Source organism: Oncorhynchus tshawytscha, linkage group LG05, assembly GCF_018296145.1.
Source record: "Oncorhynchus tshawytscha isolate Ot180627B linkage group LG05, Otsh_v2.0, whole genome shotgun sequence".
NCBI lineage: Eukaryota > Metazoa > Chordata > Actinopteri > Salmoniformes > Salmonidae > Oncorhynchus > Oncorhynchus tshawytscha.
Window position 1 is genome coordinate 59,926,122 of NC_056433.1, and position 23,336 is coordinate 59,949,457.

The 23,336-nt window shown below is 41.4% G+C and overlaps 1 protein-coding gene across 2 annotated transcripts in view; it reads right to left on the reverse strand.

Moving 5' to 3' along the window:
- The window catches only part of osbpl9 (oxysterol binding protein-like 9), a 47,977-nt gene extending 25,440 nt beyond the window's left edge, over positions 1-22,537 (reverse strand). For both annotated transcript variants that reach the window (XM_024421628.2, XM_024421627.2), the window contains exons 1-3: positions 22,385-22,537; positions 20,045-20,095; positions 17,833-17,911 (exon numbers count right to left, since the gene is read on the reverse strand). In XM_024421628.2, the coding sequence (XP_024277396.1) occupies positions 17,833-17,911; positions 20,045-20,095; positions 22,385-22,495 (241 nt within the window). In that variant the 5' untranslated portion in view covers positions 22,496-22,537. The remainder of the gene's footprint in view (positions 1-17,832; positions 17,912-20,044; positions 20,096-22,384) is intronic.
- Between the last annotated feature and the right edge of the window lie 799 nt (positions 22,538-23,336).

Sequence of the window (23,336 nt, forward strand, 5' to 3'; positions counted from 1 at the left end):
GAGGTAAATTGTGGTATAGTACATTACATTGCATTACTGTGTCATTGCGCAACACACAATGAAAAAGAGTTGGTACCTAGTCGAGGTCGACCGATTAATCAGAATGGCCGATTAATTCGGGCTGATTTCAAGTTTTCATAACAATCGTAAATCGGTATTTTTGGGCACCGCTTTGCCAATTTTTTTTTTTTTTAACACCTTTATTTAACTAGGCAAGTCAGTTAAAGAACACATTCTTATTTTCAATGATGGCCTAGGAACGGTGGTTTAACTGCCTTGTTCAGGGGCAGAACGACAGATTTTCACCTTGTTGGCTCGGGGGAACCAATCTTGCAACCTTACAGTTAACTAGTCCAACGCAATAACGACCTGTCTCTCTCTCGTTGCACTCCACAAGGAGACTGCCTGTCACGCAAATGCAGTAAGCCAAGGTAAGTTGCTAGCTAGTATTAAACTTATCTTATAAAAAACAATCAATCATAATCACTAGTTAACTACACATGGTTGATGATATTACTAGATATTATCTAGCGTGTCCTGCGTTGCATATAATCTGACTGAGCATACAAGCATCTAAGTATCTGACTGAGCGGTGGTAGGCAGAAGCAGACGAGTAAACATTCATTCAAACAGCACTTTTGTGCGTTTTGCCAGCAGCTCTTCGTTGTGCGTCAAGCATTGCGCTGTTTTTGACTTCAAACCTATCAACTCCAGAGATGAGGCTGGTGTGACCAAAGTGAAATGGCTGGCTAGTTAGCACGCACTAATAGCGTTTCAAACGTCACTCGCTCTCAGCCTTGGGGTGGTTGTTTCCCTTGCTCTGCATGGGTAACGCTGCTTCGATGTGGTGGCTGTTGTCGTTGTGTTGCTGGTTCGAGCCCAGGGAGGAGCGAGCAGAGGGACGGAAGCTATACTGTTACACTGGCAATACTAAAGTGCCTATAAGAACATCCAATAGTCAAAGGTTAATGAAATACAAAATGGTATAGAGAGAAATAGTCCTATAATGGGAATATTGAAGACTCATGTTAAAAGGAACCACCAGCTTTCATATGTTCTCATGTTCTGAGCAAGGAACTGAAACGTTAGCTTTCTTACATAGCACATATTGCACTTTTACTTTCTTCTCCAACACTTTGTTTTTGCATTATTTAAACCAAATTGAAGAAGTTTCATTATCTACTTAAGGCCAAATTGATTTCATTGATGTATTATATTAAGTTAAAATAAGTGTTAATTCAGTATTGTTGTAATTGTCATTATTACAAATACATTTTTATTTCTAAAATCGTCCGATTAATCCGTATCGGCTTTTTTGGTCCTCCAATAATCGGTACCGGCGTTGAAAAATCATAAATCGGTCGATCTCTAGTACCTAGGCACTTATTTGTCTCTCTCCTTGCTGAATGAATAACGTCAATGAATAGGTGATAGAAACTGATAATTGTGCACGACTGCACGATTGAATAATGAACTGAATGAGGATGAAGATGAATGAATTTAGAACAGTGTAAGACTTGCTCTTCTGTTCCGCGTGCACAACAACTCAGACCCGTGAAAATACCTTTTTTTTGTTTCTACTTTGTCAGAAGTAGCTGTACCTGGACTGTAGCCTATTAGTAAAGATTTCTATAACTAACCCAAGACAGACCAGAGCCTGTCATTTCCAATGGGAGCATATTCAAATTCTAGTGGGCAGAACAAGCAAGGAAGTGTGCAGAGCCAAGCATGAGCTAGTGAGATCCTACTGGCAGTGTAGCCTAGTGGTTAGAGCATTGGACTAGTAACCGGAAGGTTGCAAGTTCAAATCCCCGAGCTGACAAGGTACAAAATCTGTCGTTCTGCCCTTGAACAGGCAGTTAACCCACTGTTCCTAGGCCGTCATTGAAAATAAGAATTTGTTCTTAACTGACTTGCCTAGTAAAATAAAAGGTTAAAAAAAAAAAGTTCTAGCATTTGTTTGCATATTTCTATTAGGGAACGCCTACTTTTAAGTACGCGGGTGCAATAACTCCATTCGCCCTTGCACTCCTTTTAAACAATGCACATTTTAGAAACTTTTAGAAAGTCTCCAAAACGCAGTCCACTGTTACAGATCCTAGTTTTGGAAACAGAAAACTGTATGAGATCGAATGTTTAATAGATCAGAAAATTAGCAGAATGTCAGACAATATTTTACATGTAACAATTTAATTGATTCATTTAGGCTATTTTGACTCATTTTGAACCAAAGGCACAAATAAGTACCGACACATTGTTTCTGAACATCTTCACTAAACAACATTTTTGACCAAGTTAATATGCTCATGTTGTTTGTGTTCCAATCATTTGTGACTTTATGGTAAATGAATGTCAACAAATTATATCAAATAAATCCTCATGAAGAATCCGATACGTGTTGTGAGCTTGTAATTTTTCCAACACACCTATTAGCCTATAGAGTTAATTTTTCATCAATGTTGAGAACACACATATTAAAGCTATAAATCGGCTACCCCCTCTCTACTGTAGGCCTACATACTACAGGCAGTAAAATCTTTTGAAAAATTAACCTGGTAATCTTATAAAATTTACTGCAGCCCTAAGACCTATCGGTTTAATAACATTTTACTGCAGTGGGCTAAATCAAGGTCACAGAGTGTTTCGTGGTAGTCTTAAAACAAATCTACTTTGAAATAAAAAAAGTATGCACCTCACACACATTGTTTTGGGCTTAAAAAAAGTTTAAAAAGACACCCGTACCATGTCAGATAGAGCTGAAATTTATTAAATTGAGTTTGCATCCCAATATTACACATTATATACATCACAGAAGACTGAAATAACAAAACTGTTAGACATCGAAACACTGGATTTTCAATGTTGAATAAACAATGTTGATTATGAAAATCTGAAAAATATGAATAACATTCCACCCATGAGGCCACTAGGTCATTTGACTGCAGGAAATGGCTACCCTTATGAATAAATGATTACATTGAAGAAATAAGGGGCTTCGTGTTCCATTACCAAACAGAATACGATAAAAAAAAATATATATATTTACACATTGACAACTCAAAATCGCTTTGAAATAGCCTTCTAATAACCTAATGAAAGTCGATAGCTGATATAACAAGATATTTATATCAATATATTGTTTTTTATTATTTTGTTTTAAGCCTTCCCCAAACCTTAACCACTTGGAATGAATGCCTGAACTGTTAACCTTTGAGTTGTTTCTGTTTTAACACTGTAATCACGTGTAATTAACCCTGTTACCAAGCAGAGAGACAGAAGGGGCTTCTTATGGTTAATACGTATACGATTACATGTAATGATTTATTTGAGACCGGAATGTTAACAACAGAAAGATGTATTCGGTGGCAATGATAGAGTCAGGCGGAGAATGACTCGTTGAAGGGGGTGAGGGAGGAGATGGTCAGGGTTGGGCGGAGTATAGGCGTATGCACTCACTGTGAATGGCCGATGTGAGTGCCCTTTGCTCAATGTAATTGTTGATAAATAAAATGTACTACAGAAAGCTTGGGATGCACTTCTCAGACTGAAAGTGCACTGTAAATACGCTACAAAGCTATGAGCCAGGTGTAAATTATTTGGCAGCCATACCTATTCAATAAATTAATTGGAATACAAAGGAGGCAGGACAATAGACTCTTGTCGAGTTGATTTCTATTTTTAAGGGACTTGAAATGTATTAACAGATGTTTTTGGTAGGCTATACATATGCTACTGTAAAAGGCATGCTCTTAGGCCTACTGCTCAATGGTGGTTATAGAAGGCTATTAGTCTACTAATGATAATGACATGACTTACAATTATTAAAATAAGAATAATTATAATAACAATTAGAAAAATCAACAAGTGTAGGAGGATAGAACAAAATGTGGGAAAAGTCAAGGGGTCTGAATAATTTCCAAATGCACTGTATGTTGACGTAGGCCTTCACGCCAATAAGGTACGTGAAACAGGACACACTCTTAGCCCTATAGTTGGACGTCATTTCAATGACTTTATTCAAAACCTTCAACCCACCTGTCCCTGACTTTTCCTAGATGTGAAATTACAGTAACAGTAGGCCTACTTTTAGATAAATATTGTGAAAGACAAACTGAGCATTTCATCCTCAATGCGCCATGAAAGTCTGTTGCACCGTTTAACAGTAGAACAGTCAGGACTTGGAGTACCAATGGCCACCAGTCTAATAAATCCATGTAATATACACAAAGTAATCCATTAATATGTTGTATAGGAAGGTCATAAAAAATATAATAGACAAGACAGAATACTAAGAAAGAATGCTTTATGCTATAGTAGCGGAGGCTATGCCTGCGCCATGTCAGTGAAATTAACATGTTCATTTAGCGGACATCACACGTTTATATTTCAGTCCTACATACACTAAGGGTACTAAACATTAGGAACACCTAAATATGCATTGCACCCCCTTTGCCCTTAGAACAGCCTCAATTCACCAGGGCATGGACTCGAAAGTGTTCCACAGTGGTGCTGTCCCATAACTCCAATGCTTCCCACAATTGTGTCAAGTTGGCTTGTAGTGGAACTCTACTGTGAATATCTCATTCAAATCTCATCCCACAGATGCTCAATTGGATTGAGATCTGGTGACTGGGCAGGCCACCGCAGTAAGCCAAATTCACTGTCATGTTTGTGGGACCATTCCTGGACAATCCTAGCCTTGTGGCGTCATCCTGCTGAAACAAATCTATTTGCATATGGATACATTGCAGTCATGAAGGGATGCACCTGATGGATGAATTGTTTTCTCCATACCCTAGTCCTCCCATCAGCGTGAAACAGCAGGAACCGGGATACATCAGACCAGGCAATGTGGTTCCAATTCTCTAGTGTTTTAGCTCATTAGCCCACTGCAAACGCAGTGATTTGTTTTTTTGCTGAAAGAATTGTAACTCTGTAAAGTTTGTCCTCAGACTTGGAGGGAAGCCAAAGTAATTTCACTACCCAAGAGTGGTAAAGTGGCCTTTACTGGTTCTAACAGCAGACATGTAAGCTTGCTGCCAGCTCATAACACACTGTTGAAAGAAATGGTGTTCAACCAAATACAATGCTATTTCTCTGTAAACAAATTAACAACAGACTTTCAGCACGTTATAGAGGACACTCAACATTCACTGCACTGACACAAATGACTGATGATTGGTTGAAAGAAATTGATAATAATTAGATTGTGGGAGCTGTACTGTAAGATTTCAGTGCAGTCTGATATTATTGACCATAACCTGTTGTTGAAAAAAACGTGTTATGGCTGTTCAACCTCTGCCATATTGTGGATTCAGAGCCATCTAATAGAACTTTTCTTTAATGTGAGGGTCTCGAATGTCAAACATGTAAAGTGTGGTGTACCGCAGGGCAGCTCTCTAGGCCCTCTACTCTTTCTATTTTTACCAATGACTTGCCACTGGCATTAAACAAAACATGTGTGTCCATGTACGCTGATGATTCAACCATATACGCATCAGCAACCACAGCTAATGAAGTCACTGAAAACCTTAACAAAGAGTTGCAGTCTGTTTTGGAATGGGTGGCCAGTAAAAGTGGTCCTGGACATCTCTAAATCTAAGTGCATTGTATTTGGTACAAATCATTCCTTAAGTGCTTGACCTCAGCTGAATCTGGTAATGAATGGTGTGGCTATTGAACAAGTTGAGGAGACTAAATTACTTGGCATTACTTTAGATTGTAAACTGTCATGGTCAAAACATATAGATTCAATGGTTGTAAAGATGGGGAGAGGTCTGTCCGTAACAAAGCGATGCTCCGCTTTTTTGACACCACACTCCAAAAGCAAGTTATGCAGGCTCTAGTTTTGACTAATCTTGATTATTGTCCAGTTGTGTGGTCCAGTGCTGCAAGGAAATACCTAGTGAAGCTGCAGCTGGCCCAAAACAGAGCGGCACATTTTGCTTTCATTGTAATCAGAAGGCTGATAATAATACTATGCATGCCAGTCTCTCTTGGCTAAGAGTTGAGAGACTGACTGCATCACTTCTTTTTATAAGAAACATTGTGTTGAAAATCCCAAAAATTGTTTGCATAGTCAACTTACACACAGCTCTGACACACACTTATCCCACCAGACATGCCACCAGGGGTCTTTTCACAGTTCCCAAATGCAGAACAAATTCAAGAAAGGGAATAGAATTATATAGAGCCCTAATTGAAGGAACTTCCATCTCATATTGCTCAAATAAAACAGCAAACCTGATTTTAAAAACACAAAGCATCTCCCCTATTTGACCTAGATAGTTGTGTATGCATTGCTATGAAGGCAACTATTTTTATGTAGTTCTGTCTTTGAGCCGTTCTTGTCCATTGATGTTCTGTATTATGTCATTAGGTATTGTGTTTTGTATGGATCCCAGGAAGAGAAGCTGCTTCTTTTGCAACAGCTAATGCGGATCCTAATAAAATACCAAAATTGTAGCCCTTCTGACAGAGCAACAATGGGATTCTTTGTCCACAGAGTTGAAGAGCGGGCTTTCAAACTCCCACCTATTCCCCTCTTTGGATTGGTGGATACATGTTATTTTAATACTTTCAGTACTCGATGGAGGGGGAGGGGCTCAGAATTAGCAAAGGAACAACATTAGCGCATTTAGGCCTCAATGTCCTGCTCATAGGCGGCGCGTGAGTAGGGGGAGCTAATTTTCATCCCCCAAAATTTGAAGCCTTCTATTCCTAATGTGATGAGTAAAATGGATATTCATCATTTAGGCTAATATTTATTTTCTACAGAATCTTTTTTTAATACAGCTTTCAAGTGACAATGAACTAATGATAGACAGTGAATATGCACACTCACGAGGGATATGCTCTGCTTGTGCCATTAACTGTTTGCTCAGTCACTGTATAGAATTTAATTGTTCACCCATGACTCCGTGGCCATGCACGCTTCCACTCAAGTTTGCAGATGATAACAGCAGTAGGCTTGATAGCCTATAGGGAGGTGGTGAGGGCACTTTCCTGTGGTGTCAGGAAAATAAACTCACTCAACGTCATCAAAACAAAGGAGATGATCGTGGACTTCAAGAAACAGCAGAGGGAGCACCCCCCTATCCACATCAACGGGACAGCAGGGGAGAAGGTGGAAAGTTAATATATGGCTGTGAATGCGCCAGGAATGAGCTTACACTTTCTGTCGTTTCCCCAAGGTGTCTGCAGCATTGTGACATATTTGTAGGCATATCATTGGAAGATTGACCATAAGAGACTACATTTACCAGGTGCTCGCTTGGTGTCCTCCGTCGAAATTATTGCGTAATCTCCAGCAGCTCCAGCTCTCCGGGCACACCGTGCACCACTCCCTAGCATTCTTCTTGCCAATGTCCAGTCTCTTGACAACAAGGTTGATGAAATCCGAGCAAGGGTAGCATTCCAGAGGGACATCAGAGACTGTAACGTTCTTTGTTTCACGGAAACATGGCTCACTGGAATGACGCTATCCGAAGCGGTGCAGCCAGCGGGTTTCTCCACGCATCGCGCCGACAGAAACAAACATCTTTCTGGTAAGAAGAGGGGCGGGGGCGTATGCCTTATGGCCAACGTGACATGGTGTGATGAAAGAAACATACAGGAACTCAAATCCTTCTGTTCACCTGATTTAGAATTCCTCACAATCAAATGTAGACCGCATTATCTACCAAGAGAATTCTCTTCGATTATAATCACAGCCGTATACATCCCCCCCAAGCAGACACATCGATGGCTCTGAACGAACTTTATTTAACTCTCTGCAAACTGGAAACGATTTATCCGGAGGCTGCATTCATTGTAGCTGGGGATTTTAACAAGGCTAATCTGAAAACAAGACTCCCTAAATTTTATCAGCATATCGATTGCGCAACCAGGGGTGGAAAGACCTTGGATCATTGTTACTCTAACTTCCGCGACGCATATAAGGCCCTGCCCCGTCCCCCTTTCGGAAAAGCTGACCACGACTCCATTTTGTTGATCCCTGCCTACAGACAGAAACTAAAACAAGAAGCTCCCACGCTGAGGTCTGTCCAACGCTGGTCCGACCAAGCTGACTCCACACTCCAAGACTGCTTCCATCACGTGGACTGGGAGATGTTTCGTATTGCGTCAGATAACAACATTGACGAATACGCTGATTCGGTGTGCGAGTTCATTAGAACGTGCGTTGAAGATGTCGTTCCCATAGCAACGATTAAAACATTCCCTAACCAGAAACCGTGGATTGATGGCAGCATTCGTGTGAAACTGAAAGCGCGAACCACTGCTTTTAATCAGGGCAAGGTGTCTGGTGACATGACTGAATACAAACAGTGCAGCTATTCCCTCCGCAAGGCTATTAAACAAGCTAAGCGTCAGTACAGAGACAAAGTAGAATCTCAATTCAACGGCTCAGACACAAGAGGCAAATTCAGCCCAGTCACGGACCAGGATGTCTTGCTCCCAGGCAGACCAAATAACTTTTTTGCCCGCTTTGAGGACAATACAGTGCCACTGAGACAGCCTGCAATGAAAACATGCGGTCTCTCCTTCACTGCAGCCGAGGTGAGTAAGACATTTAAACGTGTTAACCCTCGCAAGGCTGCAGGCCCCGACGGCATCCCCAGCCGCGCCCTAAGAGCATGCGCAGACCAGCTGGCCGGTGTGTTTACGGACATATTCAATCAATCCCTATACCAGTTTGCTGTTCCCACATGCTTCAAGAGGGCCACCATTGTTCCTGTTCCCAAGAAAGCTAAGGTAACTGAGCTAAACGACTACCGCCCCATAGCACTCACATCCGTCATCATGAAGTGCTTTGAGAGACTAGTCAAGGACCATATCACCTCCACCCTACCTGACACCCTAGACCCACTCCAATTTGCTTACCGCCCAAATAGGTCCACAGACGATACAATCTCAACCACACTGCACACTGCCCTAACCCATCTGGACAAGAGGAATACCTATGTGAGAATGCTGTTCATCGACTACAGCTCGGCATTCAACACCATAGTACCCTCCAAGCTCGTCATCAAGCTCGAGACCCTGGGTCTCGACCCCGCCCTGTGCAACTGGGTACTGGACTTCCTGACGGGCCGCCCCCAGGTGGTGACGGTAGGCAACAACATCTCCTTCCTGCTGATCCTCAACACTGGGGCCCCACAAGGGTGCGTTCTGAGCCCTCTCCTGTACTCCCTGTTCACCCACGACTGCGTGGCCACGCACGCCTCCAACTCAATCATCAAGTTTGCGGACGACACAACAGTGGTAGGCTTGATTACCAACAACGACGAGACGGCCTACAGGGAGGAGGTAAGGGCCCTCGGAGTGTGGTGTCAGGAAAATAACCTCACACTCAACGTCAACAAAACTAAGGAGATGATTGCACCCCCCTATCCACATCGATGGAACAGTAGTGGAGAGGGTAGCAAGTTTTAAGTTCCTCGGCATACACATCACAGACAAACTGAATAGGTCCACTCACACAGACAGCATCGTGAAGAAGGCGCAGCAGCGCCTCTTCAACCTCAGGAGGCTGAAGAAATTCGGCTTGTCACCAAAAGCACTCACAAACTTCTACAGATGCACAATCGAGAGCATCACCGCCTGGTACGGCAACCGTAAGGCTCTCCAGAGGGTAGTGAGGTCTGCACAACGCATCACCGGGGGCAAACTACCTGCCCTCCAGGACACCTACATCACCCGATGTTACAGGAAGGCCATAAAGATCATCAAGGACATCAACCACCCGAGCCACTGCCTGTTCACCCCGCTATCATCCAGAAGGAGAGGTCAGTACAGGTGCAACAAAGCTGGGACCGAGAGACTGAAAAACAGCTTCTATCTCAAGGCTATCAGACTGTTAAACAGCCACCACTAACATTGAGTGGCTGCTGCCAACACACTGACACTGACTCAACTCCAGCCACTTTAATAATGGGAATTGATGGGAAATGTAAATATATCACTAACCACTTTAAACAATGCTACCTTATATAATGTTACTTACCCTACATTATTCATCTCATATGCATACGTATATACTGTACTCTATATCATCGACTGCATCCTTATGTAATACATGTATCACTAGCCACTTTAACTATGCCACTTTGTTTACATACTCATCTCATATGTGTATACTGTACTCGATATCAGCTACTGTATCTTGCCTATGCTGCTCTGTACCATCACTCATTCATATATCCTTATGTACATATTCTTTATCCCCTTACACTGTGTATAAGACAGTAGTTTTGGAATTGTTAGTTAGATTACTTGTTGGTTATTACTGCATTGTCGGAACTAGAAGCACAAGCATTTCGCTACACTCGCATTAACATCTGCTAACCATGTGTATGTGACAAATACAATTTGATTTGATGAAGGCGGTGCAACAGTGCCTCTTCAACCTCAGAAGGCTGAAGAAATGTGGCTTGTCACCTAAAACCCTCAAACTTTTGCAGATGCACAATTGAGAGCATCCTGTCGGGCTGCATCACCGCCTGGTACAGCAACTACGCCGCCCATAACCGCAGGGCTCACCAGAGGGTGGTTCGGTCTGCACAACGCATCACCGGGAGCAAACTACCTGCCCTCCAGGACACCTACAGCACCCGATGTCACAGGAAGGCCAAAAAGATCATCAAGGACAACAACCACCCAAGCAACTGCCTGTTCACCCTGCAACCATCCCGAAGGCGAGGTCAGTACAGGTACATCAATGCTGGGACCGAGAGACTGAAAAACAGCTTCGATCTCAGGGCCATCAAACTATTAAACAGCCATCACTAACACAGAGGCTGCTGGGCGGTGTAGAATTGAAATCATTGGCCACATTAATAAATGGATCAATAGTCACTTTAATAATGATGTTTACATACATCTTGCATTACTCATCTCATATGTATATACGATATGTTATACCATCTATTGCATCTTTCCTATGGAGCTCTGTCATTGCTCATCCATATATTTATAATGTATATATTCTTATTCAATTAGATTTGTGTGTATTAGGTAGTTGTGGAATTGTTAGATTACCTGTTAGATATTGCTGCACTGCGGGAACTAGAAGCACAAGCATTAGGCTACACTCGCAAATGTCTGCTAACCATGTGTATGTGACAAATAAAATGTGATTTGATTTAGATTTAAGTTACAGGACTAAGCTAATTCTACTTAAATGAATCCAGATTTACAAAACACTTTCTGAGATGTTATTAACTTCAGATGTATTAGTTCTAGATTAAGGAGTCCCAGTTAAGGTAAATAAGGCCTAACAAATTCATCTTTGTGAAGCCTGCTTAGATTAACGATGTGCACTTGGTGCTAATCTGAGGATGCTACAATAACCCGGGATGGGACACTAATACATAAGCATTGTGTGGAATTGGAGCAAGTCACCTAAAACAAACAATGGACGGAGGTAAAAGATTAATTTTATATACAAAACACTCTTCAGCGAATTATGTCAAACCACCCAATTATTGACAACAAACAGCATGATTCAACAGAAAACGAGAAGAATGCCTGGACTACCATGTGTAATGAATTCAAATGAAAAAGTAAACAAAAGGAAGCTCCAACAACTTCATCTAAGACAATATTTATTGTTGGCCCACTTTTACAAATCAGAGTCACTTTGAAATGTTAGTTATTGCATAACAGTGGGGCCTAAATGTAACAAACAATGTTATACATAATTTCTAATATAATTGCTATATTGTCTCATGTTTCTAAGGTCCTGTGGATCAACAAAAATCTACTTAAAGACAAATGCTTTTGCTCGTAGGGAGTGTTACGACTGTTAAGACCAGAAACAGATGAGCTGGGGGACTTTACCGGGATAATTGATAGCCAGCAACCAATGGAAGGTATCCCAGATGATGATCATTTGGACAGTTTAGATGGGGGAACGTTTCAATCCTCATATGGTAGGACACATTCATTCAACATGTGCCATCCCCAGACTGCAGAGAATATGTCATGTTGTCAGTCATCTCTTGCACTACCATAATAAAAATGTAATGAACTTAACTCTTGAAGAACTAATGTTCTCTAAGGCAGCAATGTAGTAATTTTCTAGAGGCAGATGATCGCCATAGTTTGGAGAAGACTTCTCTTAAGAGGATGAAGGTCAGCCCCCTACATCTGCAGCAGCCAGGAGGGAAGATTGGAGGACAAAGACAAGAGGCTGAGTTCATGAGCACAAGCTAATGTAAAAGCATGATATGAAGATGCAAATCCTTTATGTTGAGTTGGTTATGAAGCAAGAGAGAAACATTAAGCATCAGCAGTACGAGGTCCTGATATTTCCATTCCTGAATCAAAAACCTGTTACCAATCCATGGCTATTGTTTGCTTCAATCACTTAAGCCATCTTTGTTGTGAGAAAATTCTCTCTGTAGGCTTGTCCATTTCTGTCATTGTCTGCCTCAATCATGGTAACATCTGGGTCATCCTCAATGCCAGGATCTGGGCAGCCATGCTGTTTAAGGCAATTATGAAGCACTGCGGTTGCAATTATGACAATTCAGCATCTTCTAGGTTGAAAGTGCAATGTGTTTGAGACACTGGAAATGACTCTTCAAACACCAAACCTGCACTCCACTACACCTCTGGTGAGGATATGAACTTGGTTGTTTCATTGTTGCTCAGGTCCTATTGCATGAAGATGGGGAAAGGGGGATACCTAGTCAGTTATACAACTGAATGAGTTTTCTGCATTTAACCCAACCCCTCTGAATCAGAGGTGCGGTGTCTGCCTCAATCGATATCCATGTCTTCAGTGCACGGGGAACAGTGTGTTAAGCCTTGCGCAGAACGAAAGATTTTTACTTTGTCAGTTCGGGGATTCGATCCAGCAACCTTTTGGTTACTGGCCCAATGCTCTAGGAGGTGAACAACAAGTTAACCTGTGCATGCCCACTGTCACCAATTATGGTTCCACTCTGTTGTCCTCGTTCAAGCTGAGCATACAAAGAGGAGTTTTGGAAAATCCTTGAGTCATGAGTTGCCCCTTTCCAACGTGCAACAATGTTGGAGAAGTGAATTGGAAATTGGAAGCACCCACACTGTGTACATTTATTGAGAACCAGTTTAAGAATCCTACACTCCTCAGCATCTGCTGTAGAGGGACACGATGGGAATATGACATCCATCTATACAGCCAATTACTTGTGGGAAGTTCCCATATTCATAGAACTCTACCTTCTTGTTGGCTTGGGCAGCAGCATCAGGGAACTTGATGTAATTGTCTTTCAGTTCACATATAGCATTGCAGTCTTTGTGGACTATTCTGCATACAGTCAGATCACTTGCACCACACAAATATCCTGTTTCACGATGGAAGGTTACAAAAGCCATAAACCTCAAGGTGATCAGAACTTGTAGGGAAGGAAGGATGGGCCTTCCCCAAAGAGTCAGATGAAAGGCTTGGTTCAAGCAAACAAATGTCAGCTGCATTTTCTTAGTACATACGGAAAAGGACACAGGAATTGATTTAATCAAAATCATTCAGTGGGTTGCTCCTGTCTATAAGCACCCTTCTGTCTGGCCTTGGTGGTGCTCTTTGATCATCATTGAAATAGTCTAGTTAATCCATCTACCTTCGTTGCCCAGAACAACCTGGGGGCACACATCCATTAATCTGAAGTTAAACATGCCTCTGTCCAGATTCAATTTAAGCCTTTATTTAGATCTAGCTCCAAATCATCCCTCTGGAACACAGACTTCTTAAATCTAGGCTAGGGAAAGTCAGACTACTTTAAAACATGTCTGAGAAATGCAATTAGTCCAGTTTAAAAGTGCAATTTAGTCTAGGATTAGGTTTAACCGCCCTTGAATGATTCAAGGAAATATGCCTATTTTGTTTGTTGATTTCCTAGGGCATCTGAATAACATAATTATACATGAACAATAATTTCACATAGCTTGTTCTTTTAAATGGTTATTATAGCTGATTAAACTTAATTTCTCACCAGAATGAGGCTGTGATTTGAGGTTCAGCTCCATCTGGGCCTTCACTAGGGCTCTACATAGGCTTAGAACCCGACCTCTGTGTGTGTGTGCTCTCGCTGTTCACCGTTGGTGACGGCAAGATGGAGATTGTGGCCAAAGCAATTTAGCCAAGGCCAGTTCAGTTGCCACAATGTTGGCCCCGGTGTCTGTGGTGATACAGGGCAGTTTATTTTAGTCAAGCCCGAACGCAGGACGTCAGCCAAGTTGCCGGCTGTGTGGGATTCCGCCGGCTGTGTGGGATTCCGCCATGTAGGTTGTTTCTAAACAGTGGGATTTAAGTGTCCAGTCATATTTACACTTGACCAGTGCAAATACAATTTTTATTATTTATAAAAAAATATAAGACATCCTTTAGCTGTCTGAACTTCCACCTTGTTGAACAATGTAGGGACCGCTATTTGAGAGAAATACTGTACTTTCTCCCCGTTAACCGTCAAATTTACAGAGCATTTCTACAAAGGTGGGCTTCTATTCCTACATAAGTTAGACTGTCTGCCAGTTCTCGCCATTTATCGGTGTCCCGTTTGTGGTTCTGGAATTCTCCATTAGGTACACTTTTTGCACATATTCTGCAGACAGACTGGTCCAAGTCATCTGGTTCTCCATCATCGTAAGCTGTTACATTTGTTTTGCTATGAGAGCCATCTTTATCACCTCACTCCTCCAATTTACTGTTACAATGAAAAAAGGCATACCCATCCACCCCCACCCATAGGATCTACAGTATAGGTATTATAGTTAGCCCCAGTCCCCACTTTTTACCCCACCCCCTCCCATCTTCAAAGAACTGAATTGACCTTCAAAGAATCTCTCCTATCCATGCATATAGTGGATTTGCTGATTGGAGAGCATCAAAAGATAGTCGAAAAGAGGAGGCGATGTATACGGTTTAATAGATGGACTAACTTAGCAAAACAATACCATATAATCAAATAGTTAACAATGGGCTATGGGTAAGGTATATCTATATTAAAATAAAGTTGCTAAAACATATGTTTTTTTAGCATTTTTTATTAAATGGTTTTGACTTATTTTATTTTCATGATGGTCTTGACCCAAAACCGTCAATGTCACAATCACTGTCATAACTGTCAATGTTATCCAATTACTGTCATAGCCCTATCAAAGACTTGTTTTCGACCACTGGCCTGCCATTGGCTGGATATGCTTTGGGTGGTAGTTGATACACAAGGGAATCTGTTGAGCGTGAAAAGCCCAGCAGCATTGCAGTTTTTGACACCCTCAAACCGGTGCACCTGGCACCTACTACCATACCCTGTTCAAAGGCACTTAAATATTTTGTCTTGCCCTCTGAATGGCACACAATCCATGTCTCAATTGTCTTACGGCTTAAAAATCCTTCTTTAACCCAGTTTCCTCCCCTTCATCTACACTGACTGAAGAAGATTTAACAGGTGACATCAATAAAGGATCATAGATTTCACCTAGTCAGTCTGTCATGGAAAGAGCAGGGGTTCCTAATGTTTTGTACACTGTGTATATTTTACAATAATAATATGATGGAATACAACAGAATTAAATAGAAAGGATATTTTTCCCAAATAGGTATTTTCTGATTGTTGCTAGTAGGCTATGCATGGAGCAGAGGTTATTCTAGGAAAACGTTATATTTTGAAACAGATCATCTGGGCACTATTTTTGTGTTTGGAAAAACTAGAATATTTAAAAACCTTAGAATAGGCTCTTTCAGATAGGTTAATGAAATCAAAACGTCTGGCCTGCATGGACCTCTGTAGGATTATTTGGAAAAGGAAGCAAGCACCAACAAGCTTCATAAAGATGCCCTCAAAGATTCCTTCTGGTGGTTCGAACGAGCATTAACGGCAACAACGACAAAAAGTAAATACTATGCACTGTAACACGCCGTAGCATACCGCGCCATGGTATTACGCAACTACTAAATGAGGACCCACTGTATACTCCAAAGACTGGGTATGTCATACATTACCAGAACCACTAGACACCCTCTCTACAACACGCGACCTGCTCATCGTGGGCTTGGCCAATGCATTCAGCAGTTTCCCAGGCTAAGCAGCTTTGTCTGTATGGGGCCATGTAGAGCTCTTTAGCACACAAGGTCTGCTTTGGAAGTGGGGGGGAAGCGGGGAGGGGGAGTTGACGGCCTCTCATGCAGCTCTGATGCTCCGCCAGGAAAAGAGCCAGATGAATTATGGATGCTCCTCTAAATAGAAATACAAATTCTCACTCTCTCCGCAGCCTTCATCTGTGGCCACCCCATACCTCACCCATGCTCTGCTATAGCCCGACGACGACGACACAGCCCCCCTGCTTGCCTGCCGCAGCACCACACCAGAATAAATGTGTGTAACATCAGCTGGATCCTTTACAAGGATGAATACAACAGTAATGCATCTCCAGCAGGCAATATCTGGGAGAGTAGCACATGCATCTTTGTTAACCTTTTCAAGTGCAAATTGGTATGTCCCTTGTTGTGATATAGGAATTGTTTTTAAATCACCTACAGGCTTGGGTGTTAGATGGGTTGTATAATGGCTGTGACGTTCCCATCTTTTCCACGTAATCTTATAATTACTTTCCAACTTGGAGGAATCATCTGGAGGAGCATCCTTTTTCACAAATGCATCTTTTGAAGGGTGAACTCCAATAAAATTGACTGGATACACATAATAGAGCAAGTAGACCAAAAGACAAAATGAAAACATGGTTATGACCATAGAATTCTAACTTGACCAACTTGATATGAAATTAATCTCAAATTGAATCAGACCGATAATAATATCATAGAATTCGCCAACCTCAACAATCATAATAAATACTGGTGACCTCACAAAGCACCTCTTAGAAACAATCTTTCATAATATTGTTTCTTTAATCTTAGCCTAAAAAATATATTTTTTAAAGATACGATACTTCTTCCATACAATACTTCTTCCATGGTAAACCACTATACATATATATATATTTTTATTAAACATTAAAATCAAACCAAGCAGTAAGCTACTAAAACAAACACAAATGCCTCGGAAAAGGTTACAACCAATGCTTCACCGAGCCATGCCCTTCAACCTGACAAGAGGCCAACATGCAGACATCATGCATCTCCTTACCCTTCCTATTGTAGAGCCACAGCATACAGTTTCGGAACATAGCAATAGGAGAGGGCATGGAGGTGGACGAAATGGGCCCACCGTGGACAGAATGCTGGTGGCGGTGGAGGTAGTGGTGGCTGTGTGGGGGGGGGCGATGGAGGTGACAGGGTGAAGGAGGTTAGAGACCTGGAGGAGAGTGGTCCGCTGGGTGGATGGTCAGTGCAGTTGCTGGCCGGAGGAAGGGGGTGGGGTGAGAGGGTTCTGGGAAGGGGACCAGACCTGTCTCTGAAGTGTTCAGGGTGTGGATCGGCAGTGCAGCTCAGCAGTATTTCTTTATTCCCATAGGCGGTAGAAAATGCAAGTAATCTTCAATTTTGTTTTAAATACAGCCTCCTTCGCTTCTTTCCATTACAGAGGAATCTTGCTGTGGAATAAATCTTGCTTTAGCCTCTAGACGACTAGCCATTCAAATGCCTAGAGCTCGACGTGTGTGGTGTGTGTCTGCTTGTGTTAGCGCACCGACAAAATAATCCTCCTTTAAAAACCAAGAAGAAAAAGGCTGGAAAGAGCGAGAGCGCGCGAGAGAGAACAAGCTACAAATAGAGCCTACATGTGAGCAGTCGGCAGTATGCAGCATTGATGGATTCACTACAAACGACAGGGAAGCGAGCAAAGTGGGAGGTGAGGGAGAGGAGGAGAAAGAAAAGAACAAGAGACTAACCTTGGAAATGGAAAGTCTTCTGGTCCACAGTGATAGTGAATGTGCTGTCGTCTTCATCATCGATTCCTATTACAGCTCCCTGGAAAAGCAAAAAGGAAGAGGAGGCAGTGAGAGAGGAGACGTCACCATCCCTCTCTCTTGTTCACTCTATCACACACCTACCAAGGAGAAGGAGGAAAAGAGGAGGGGGGTGTCTGGGTGGAGTGAGAGGCAAGAAAGGGTAGAGAAGAGACATTAGGGACCAGCAGCAAGGAAGGAAGGAAGGAAGGAAAGAACAACATTTCAGAGCTATGGCTGTAGCATGGCACCTTGCAACAGTATCTCAAACCTGCCTGCCAGTCAAAACCAACCTGAAAAAAATTTAATTAAAAGATAAGCATATGCTATTTAAATAAAACGTTTGATAAGTCACAAATCTGCATTAAAGTAACTGTCTAGTGTTTCCAGATTTCTATTAAATAGGACCTATAATTAAGTACAATATGAGTGAAAGAGTTTTCCTTACAAAAATGTGTAAGTATTACTCATGTTAAAAAGCAGCTTTCTGTCTTGGAATGGTGTGGGCGTATACTGGTCGTTCAAAATATTAATGCGTGTAGACCGCTGATTAGCCAGCTCATCCTCCTCAGAAGGATGACATCATCCTCTAAGGCAATAGCAAGCTTTTTTTGAAACGGTCAGTTTGAGGTGGGGCTTTTGAAGTGTTCTTTCTAAAAATTATGCTTTGGCAACAAATATGAGTATAGGATGAGTCAACAACATTATTTGGGTGTGTGTTAAATATTAACTTTTAAATTTAGATTTTCTCTGGGAAGTTACTTTAAGACTTCCCATGTACTGCTGATGAGGTGTAGGCATCTATTATCACATTAGAACCACCATGTGATGACTCATTAAAAGACGATGCCCCGGCTGTCGGCTTCACACAGAGGCAGACAAAATGAGGAACCGCGAGTTCAACTAACCATGAGTGGAATTAAGACTATAAATAATGTAGACTAAGATGTGTGTGTTTATACATGTGGTGTGCATTTAGCCTACGTATGTGTCTGAGGAGAAAATTCCACGAGCCATAAGTAAAATCCACAGTACTGTCTTAGTCTAAAGCTAAGGAGGTGAATCGTAAACACTAACTACTGAAAGTAGTCAAATGTATAGCACAGTAGTATGATAGTACTGAAGATAACATGCACGTATCCCTTTAAAACCAGCACACAAAACTCAAGAAACACATGAGAAAGGTCTCTGTAATTGAATTATCTATCATCTGACTGAAAAAGAAGTTTATAAATTTAGTTGCTGGCATGAAACCTCCAACAATCGAAAATAATCTAGACAATGTTATTTTCTCAAAGCTACTCTGTATGTAGATATTTCTATGTGTGGTGTGTGATGTCTTTGAAGGTCTTACTAACATTGTCTCTAGGCAAAAAGAAACAGGTTCTGACATTGGATTTTGCATCAGATCCCTCACAAATCCCTGCCATAACTACAGGTCAAAAAAACTAAACAAAGATAACTACACAGTGTGATACGCCTACACTTCATAAACAATATGTGCTAAACAAGTTTGACCCCAAGACATTTCAATCAAACTATTTGTCAAGCGTTAAAAGTAAAACCTCTGATTTGGCTCAAAGTCAAACAGATCTGAGAACCATTTGCTACTAAATTAGGTATGCTTAATTCCTTTAGGACAGAAGGGGGGAAAAAGGGCAAGACACAATGGGCCAGCTAGGATCCTTTAGGAAACACCACATTATAATCCTATTTTGTAACTGTCGAGTCCAATTAGAATACATCGAATACTGCCATCTTGTGGCAATATTTTTACAAACATATAGCAAGTTATTATATTTAATAGCCTTGTATTGCAGGGTCTTTAACCTTTTCTTGCTCAGGGAGCCCTTCCAAGGCATCCTGGCGATGCAGGTGCCGATGTCAGATACTCCAGTGAATGTAATTGGAGTTGAGAAATAAAGTTGACATCATTAGAAATAAGATATTCTCCTCTTTTCTACTGTAGGTATGTAAAACAAAATGCATTTATACATATATATGGATACCCTGAAGTGCTGGACGTGGACCCCCGGTGTATTATATAGACAAAGAAAAGAAAAAATAATTAGGCTAGTTAGGAAAAATAGCTACTCAATTAGCTGGTGCAAACTCTCCTTCCAAGCAGACGATGAACAACAGGCCAGTTCCTTACCCTGAGCCGCACACAACCTCTCCTAGAGCCCCGCATCATCTTGTCCTTGGACTGAAAATGAAGAGAAGAAAACAAAACAGGTTTCAAGAACACTTATTTTTTATCATTTCTGCATACTCCGTTCACACAAAAATTTCCACCCCAAGTTTAAGTTTATTCATTATCAAGTTCACCAGTGGAAAGTTCATGGAACTTCATACATATAGCAAGCCAAGATTATCTGATAAAAATAGCTGCTAACCTGAATTGTAAGTGCCCTGGGCTTGCATCTCATCTGCAAGTATCACATGCATAGCTAAAGTGTGTGTGTAATATATATATATATATGACATTGTCTGGTCCCAAATCTGTTTGTGCTCTTGCCAACTTCATTGGTCATTGTCAAGCCAAATGTTCGGTGTGACAAGAAGTTAACATGACAGCACTGAGGCTATAGATGACATACACTGTAACCGAAAGTGCCCCTATTACGGTCATTCACTGAAGGGTCACATTGTTCAGCAGATAGTTTGATTAGGGATTGAGATATTGAGTTTAGCCTACCTGCTTTGTGAAACCTTCCCATCTTTGCAAATGACAGTAAAATGGGCATATTTATTGTTACCTGTGAGATAGAACCATTTTGATGTGACACAGTGGACCATATTTTCATGAAGTTCCTTCTGTTCATGGACATATACACTCAGTGGACAGTTTATTAGGCACACTCATCTTGTACTTGGTTGGACCACCCTTTGCCTCCAGAACAGCCTGAATTCTTCAGGGCATGGAAACGTTGCTCAATTGGTATCTACGGACCCTGACTTGTGCCAGGAAAACATTTCCCATACCATTACACCACTGCCACCAGCCTGCACTTTTGACACCAGGCCATGGACTCATGCAGCTTACGCCAAATCCTGACTCTACCATGAGCATGACAAGAGTAACTGGGAGTTGTCGGACCAGGTTACGTTTTTCCATTCCTCAATTGTCTAGTGTTGGTGATCGCGTGCCCCCCTAAGCCACTTCTTCTTGTTTTTAGCTGATAGGAGTGGAACCTGGTGTAGTCATCTGCTGCAATAGCCCATCCGTGACGAGGACTGATGAGTTGTTTGTCACACCATTCTCTGTAAACGAAGAGACTTGTGCGTGGAAAAAGGCCAGGAGGCAAGATATTTTAAAAGATACTGGATCCAGAGTGCCTTGCACAGACGATAATACCACGCTCAAAGTCACGTAGGTCACTTGTTTTGCCCATTCTAAAGTTCAATCTAACAGTAGCTGAATACCTCAATGCCTATATAACAAGCCACGTGACTCACTGTCTGTAGGAGCTAACCAGTTTTGTGAATGGGGTGGTATACCTAATAAACTGGACACTGAGTATATGCCCAATGATTCTTGACTTAGCTATAATGCCTTATCAGGCCAGTAACTAGTAGCTTTTGCAACTGTACATTTTGTTGTCATTTGAATGTTTGTAAACAAACTCTGTAGCTTGTTTGCCTTTCTTTGGCTTTAAAATATCGTAGATATTTAACTCATACATAGCCCTGTCAATCGTTACAGACCTCCAGCCTCATCCATCAGTTTACACACCAAAGTGGCAGGCTGTTTAAATGATAGAATCAAGTGGCTTAGGTTGTCAACTGAGTGTGGGGGGGCTTTATGTAGCTTTATGACGGGTGCAATTAATGATACACCTGCCCTCGACAAAGCTTATTAGCTAAAAAAAAAATCAACAAGAGGGATGTGGCATGGTAAGGCAATGTTTGCTAACTCTGACTCTTGTGACAGTAGACCTTAACGGTGAATTCTACAATCCTTTTATTACGCAGGCAATCAAGTTAAGCAAGCAACCAGGAGAAAAAGAAAAAAACAACGTAATTTTCACATGATTAGTAGCTAACCTTGCCTCCACCTTTTATTAACATGCTTATAAATTACTCCTACTACGTAGCTTTTAATGCCTCGAATAATCAACCGTGTTTAAGTCTAACTGACAGCAAAACATGGGCATGAAAATGAGATAAATACAACGATGACAAATGCTGCAGGCTAGCAACAAGGAAAAGAACACAGCACATCGTAGTTATTGTTAGCGAATTCCAGGAAGTAGAGAAAATACTGGCATTTAATTTGTTAGTTGGTCCTCCAGCATGGATATGATTGGTCAACAATGGATCTATCGCGGAAAGTCGCCGCCCTTTTCTGCCAGCTGAGATTCCCAAACCCAACTCCTGGCACACAGGCCTCACTCCAGTACCCGGTTTTGACAAGCAATGCATTGGTAACTTATACTACCGGACACCACGAGGTTTTCGGCTTATTAATTATCAAGAACAAGAAAATACGCACCGTGTAGTATGACAGTAAACCCGCATTGTAATCCAAAACAAACCAGCGATACTGCCAACCTTTCATGACGTTAGTCCATTTGCTTAGCGGTCCCTCCATGACCGACGCCATCTTTACACTTGGCCAAGATTCTGGGGGAGGAGTCTGTATGGAAAAAAACGGCTCGTACCACAAACGTCACAGGATGGCAAGACTTTTGACAGCTGAAAGATTGTCAAACATTTCAGAAGTTATAATTTTCCATAGAAAAAGTCAATCCCAATGCTCTTTATGTCTATCTAAATTAATATAATCATAATTCATAAAAAGTGGGACACTTTTGCATTTCTGTCTTCTGAAACATAATGGCATAGGCAGAAATCCATTGATGACAGGACCAGCAAAAATGTAGGTGGGACAAAATTTGGGCTCTCAAATCCTCATAAAATTAACATAAAAGCATAACCTACCCTATACCTACTGTAATTGTCTTGTAGGCCTACGTAATCCATGACTCTTGCATTTAACATACAACTCACATAGACCTACACATAATAAACCATAGGCCTATAAGACCATGAAACGAGAACACAATGTCCTGATATAAAGGTAATAATCACAATAGGCTTGGCAGCCTCTCACTGGCTCAGCTACCAGGAGATAGTAGGGTAGGCTAGGTGGCCACAAATGTAACCATTCAACACTAGGAGAGCAACAAATTGACTCAAAACAGTTTTTAATTTTTTAACATACTCTGCAATTTTTTGTTGTTGTTGTTGTTACATCACACACATTGTACAAAACAATATAGAAATATCACACATAACAAAAGACCCCAAAATACATAAATTATAATAAATAAAACCAGAGACACCAACAAATATATTATACTATAGACAAGATACACTTTGTTATTTGAGAATGTGCTATTTATACCTTTCAGGCGTGTTCTAAATCAATCCAAAAAATATTG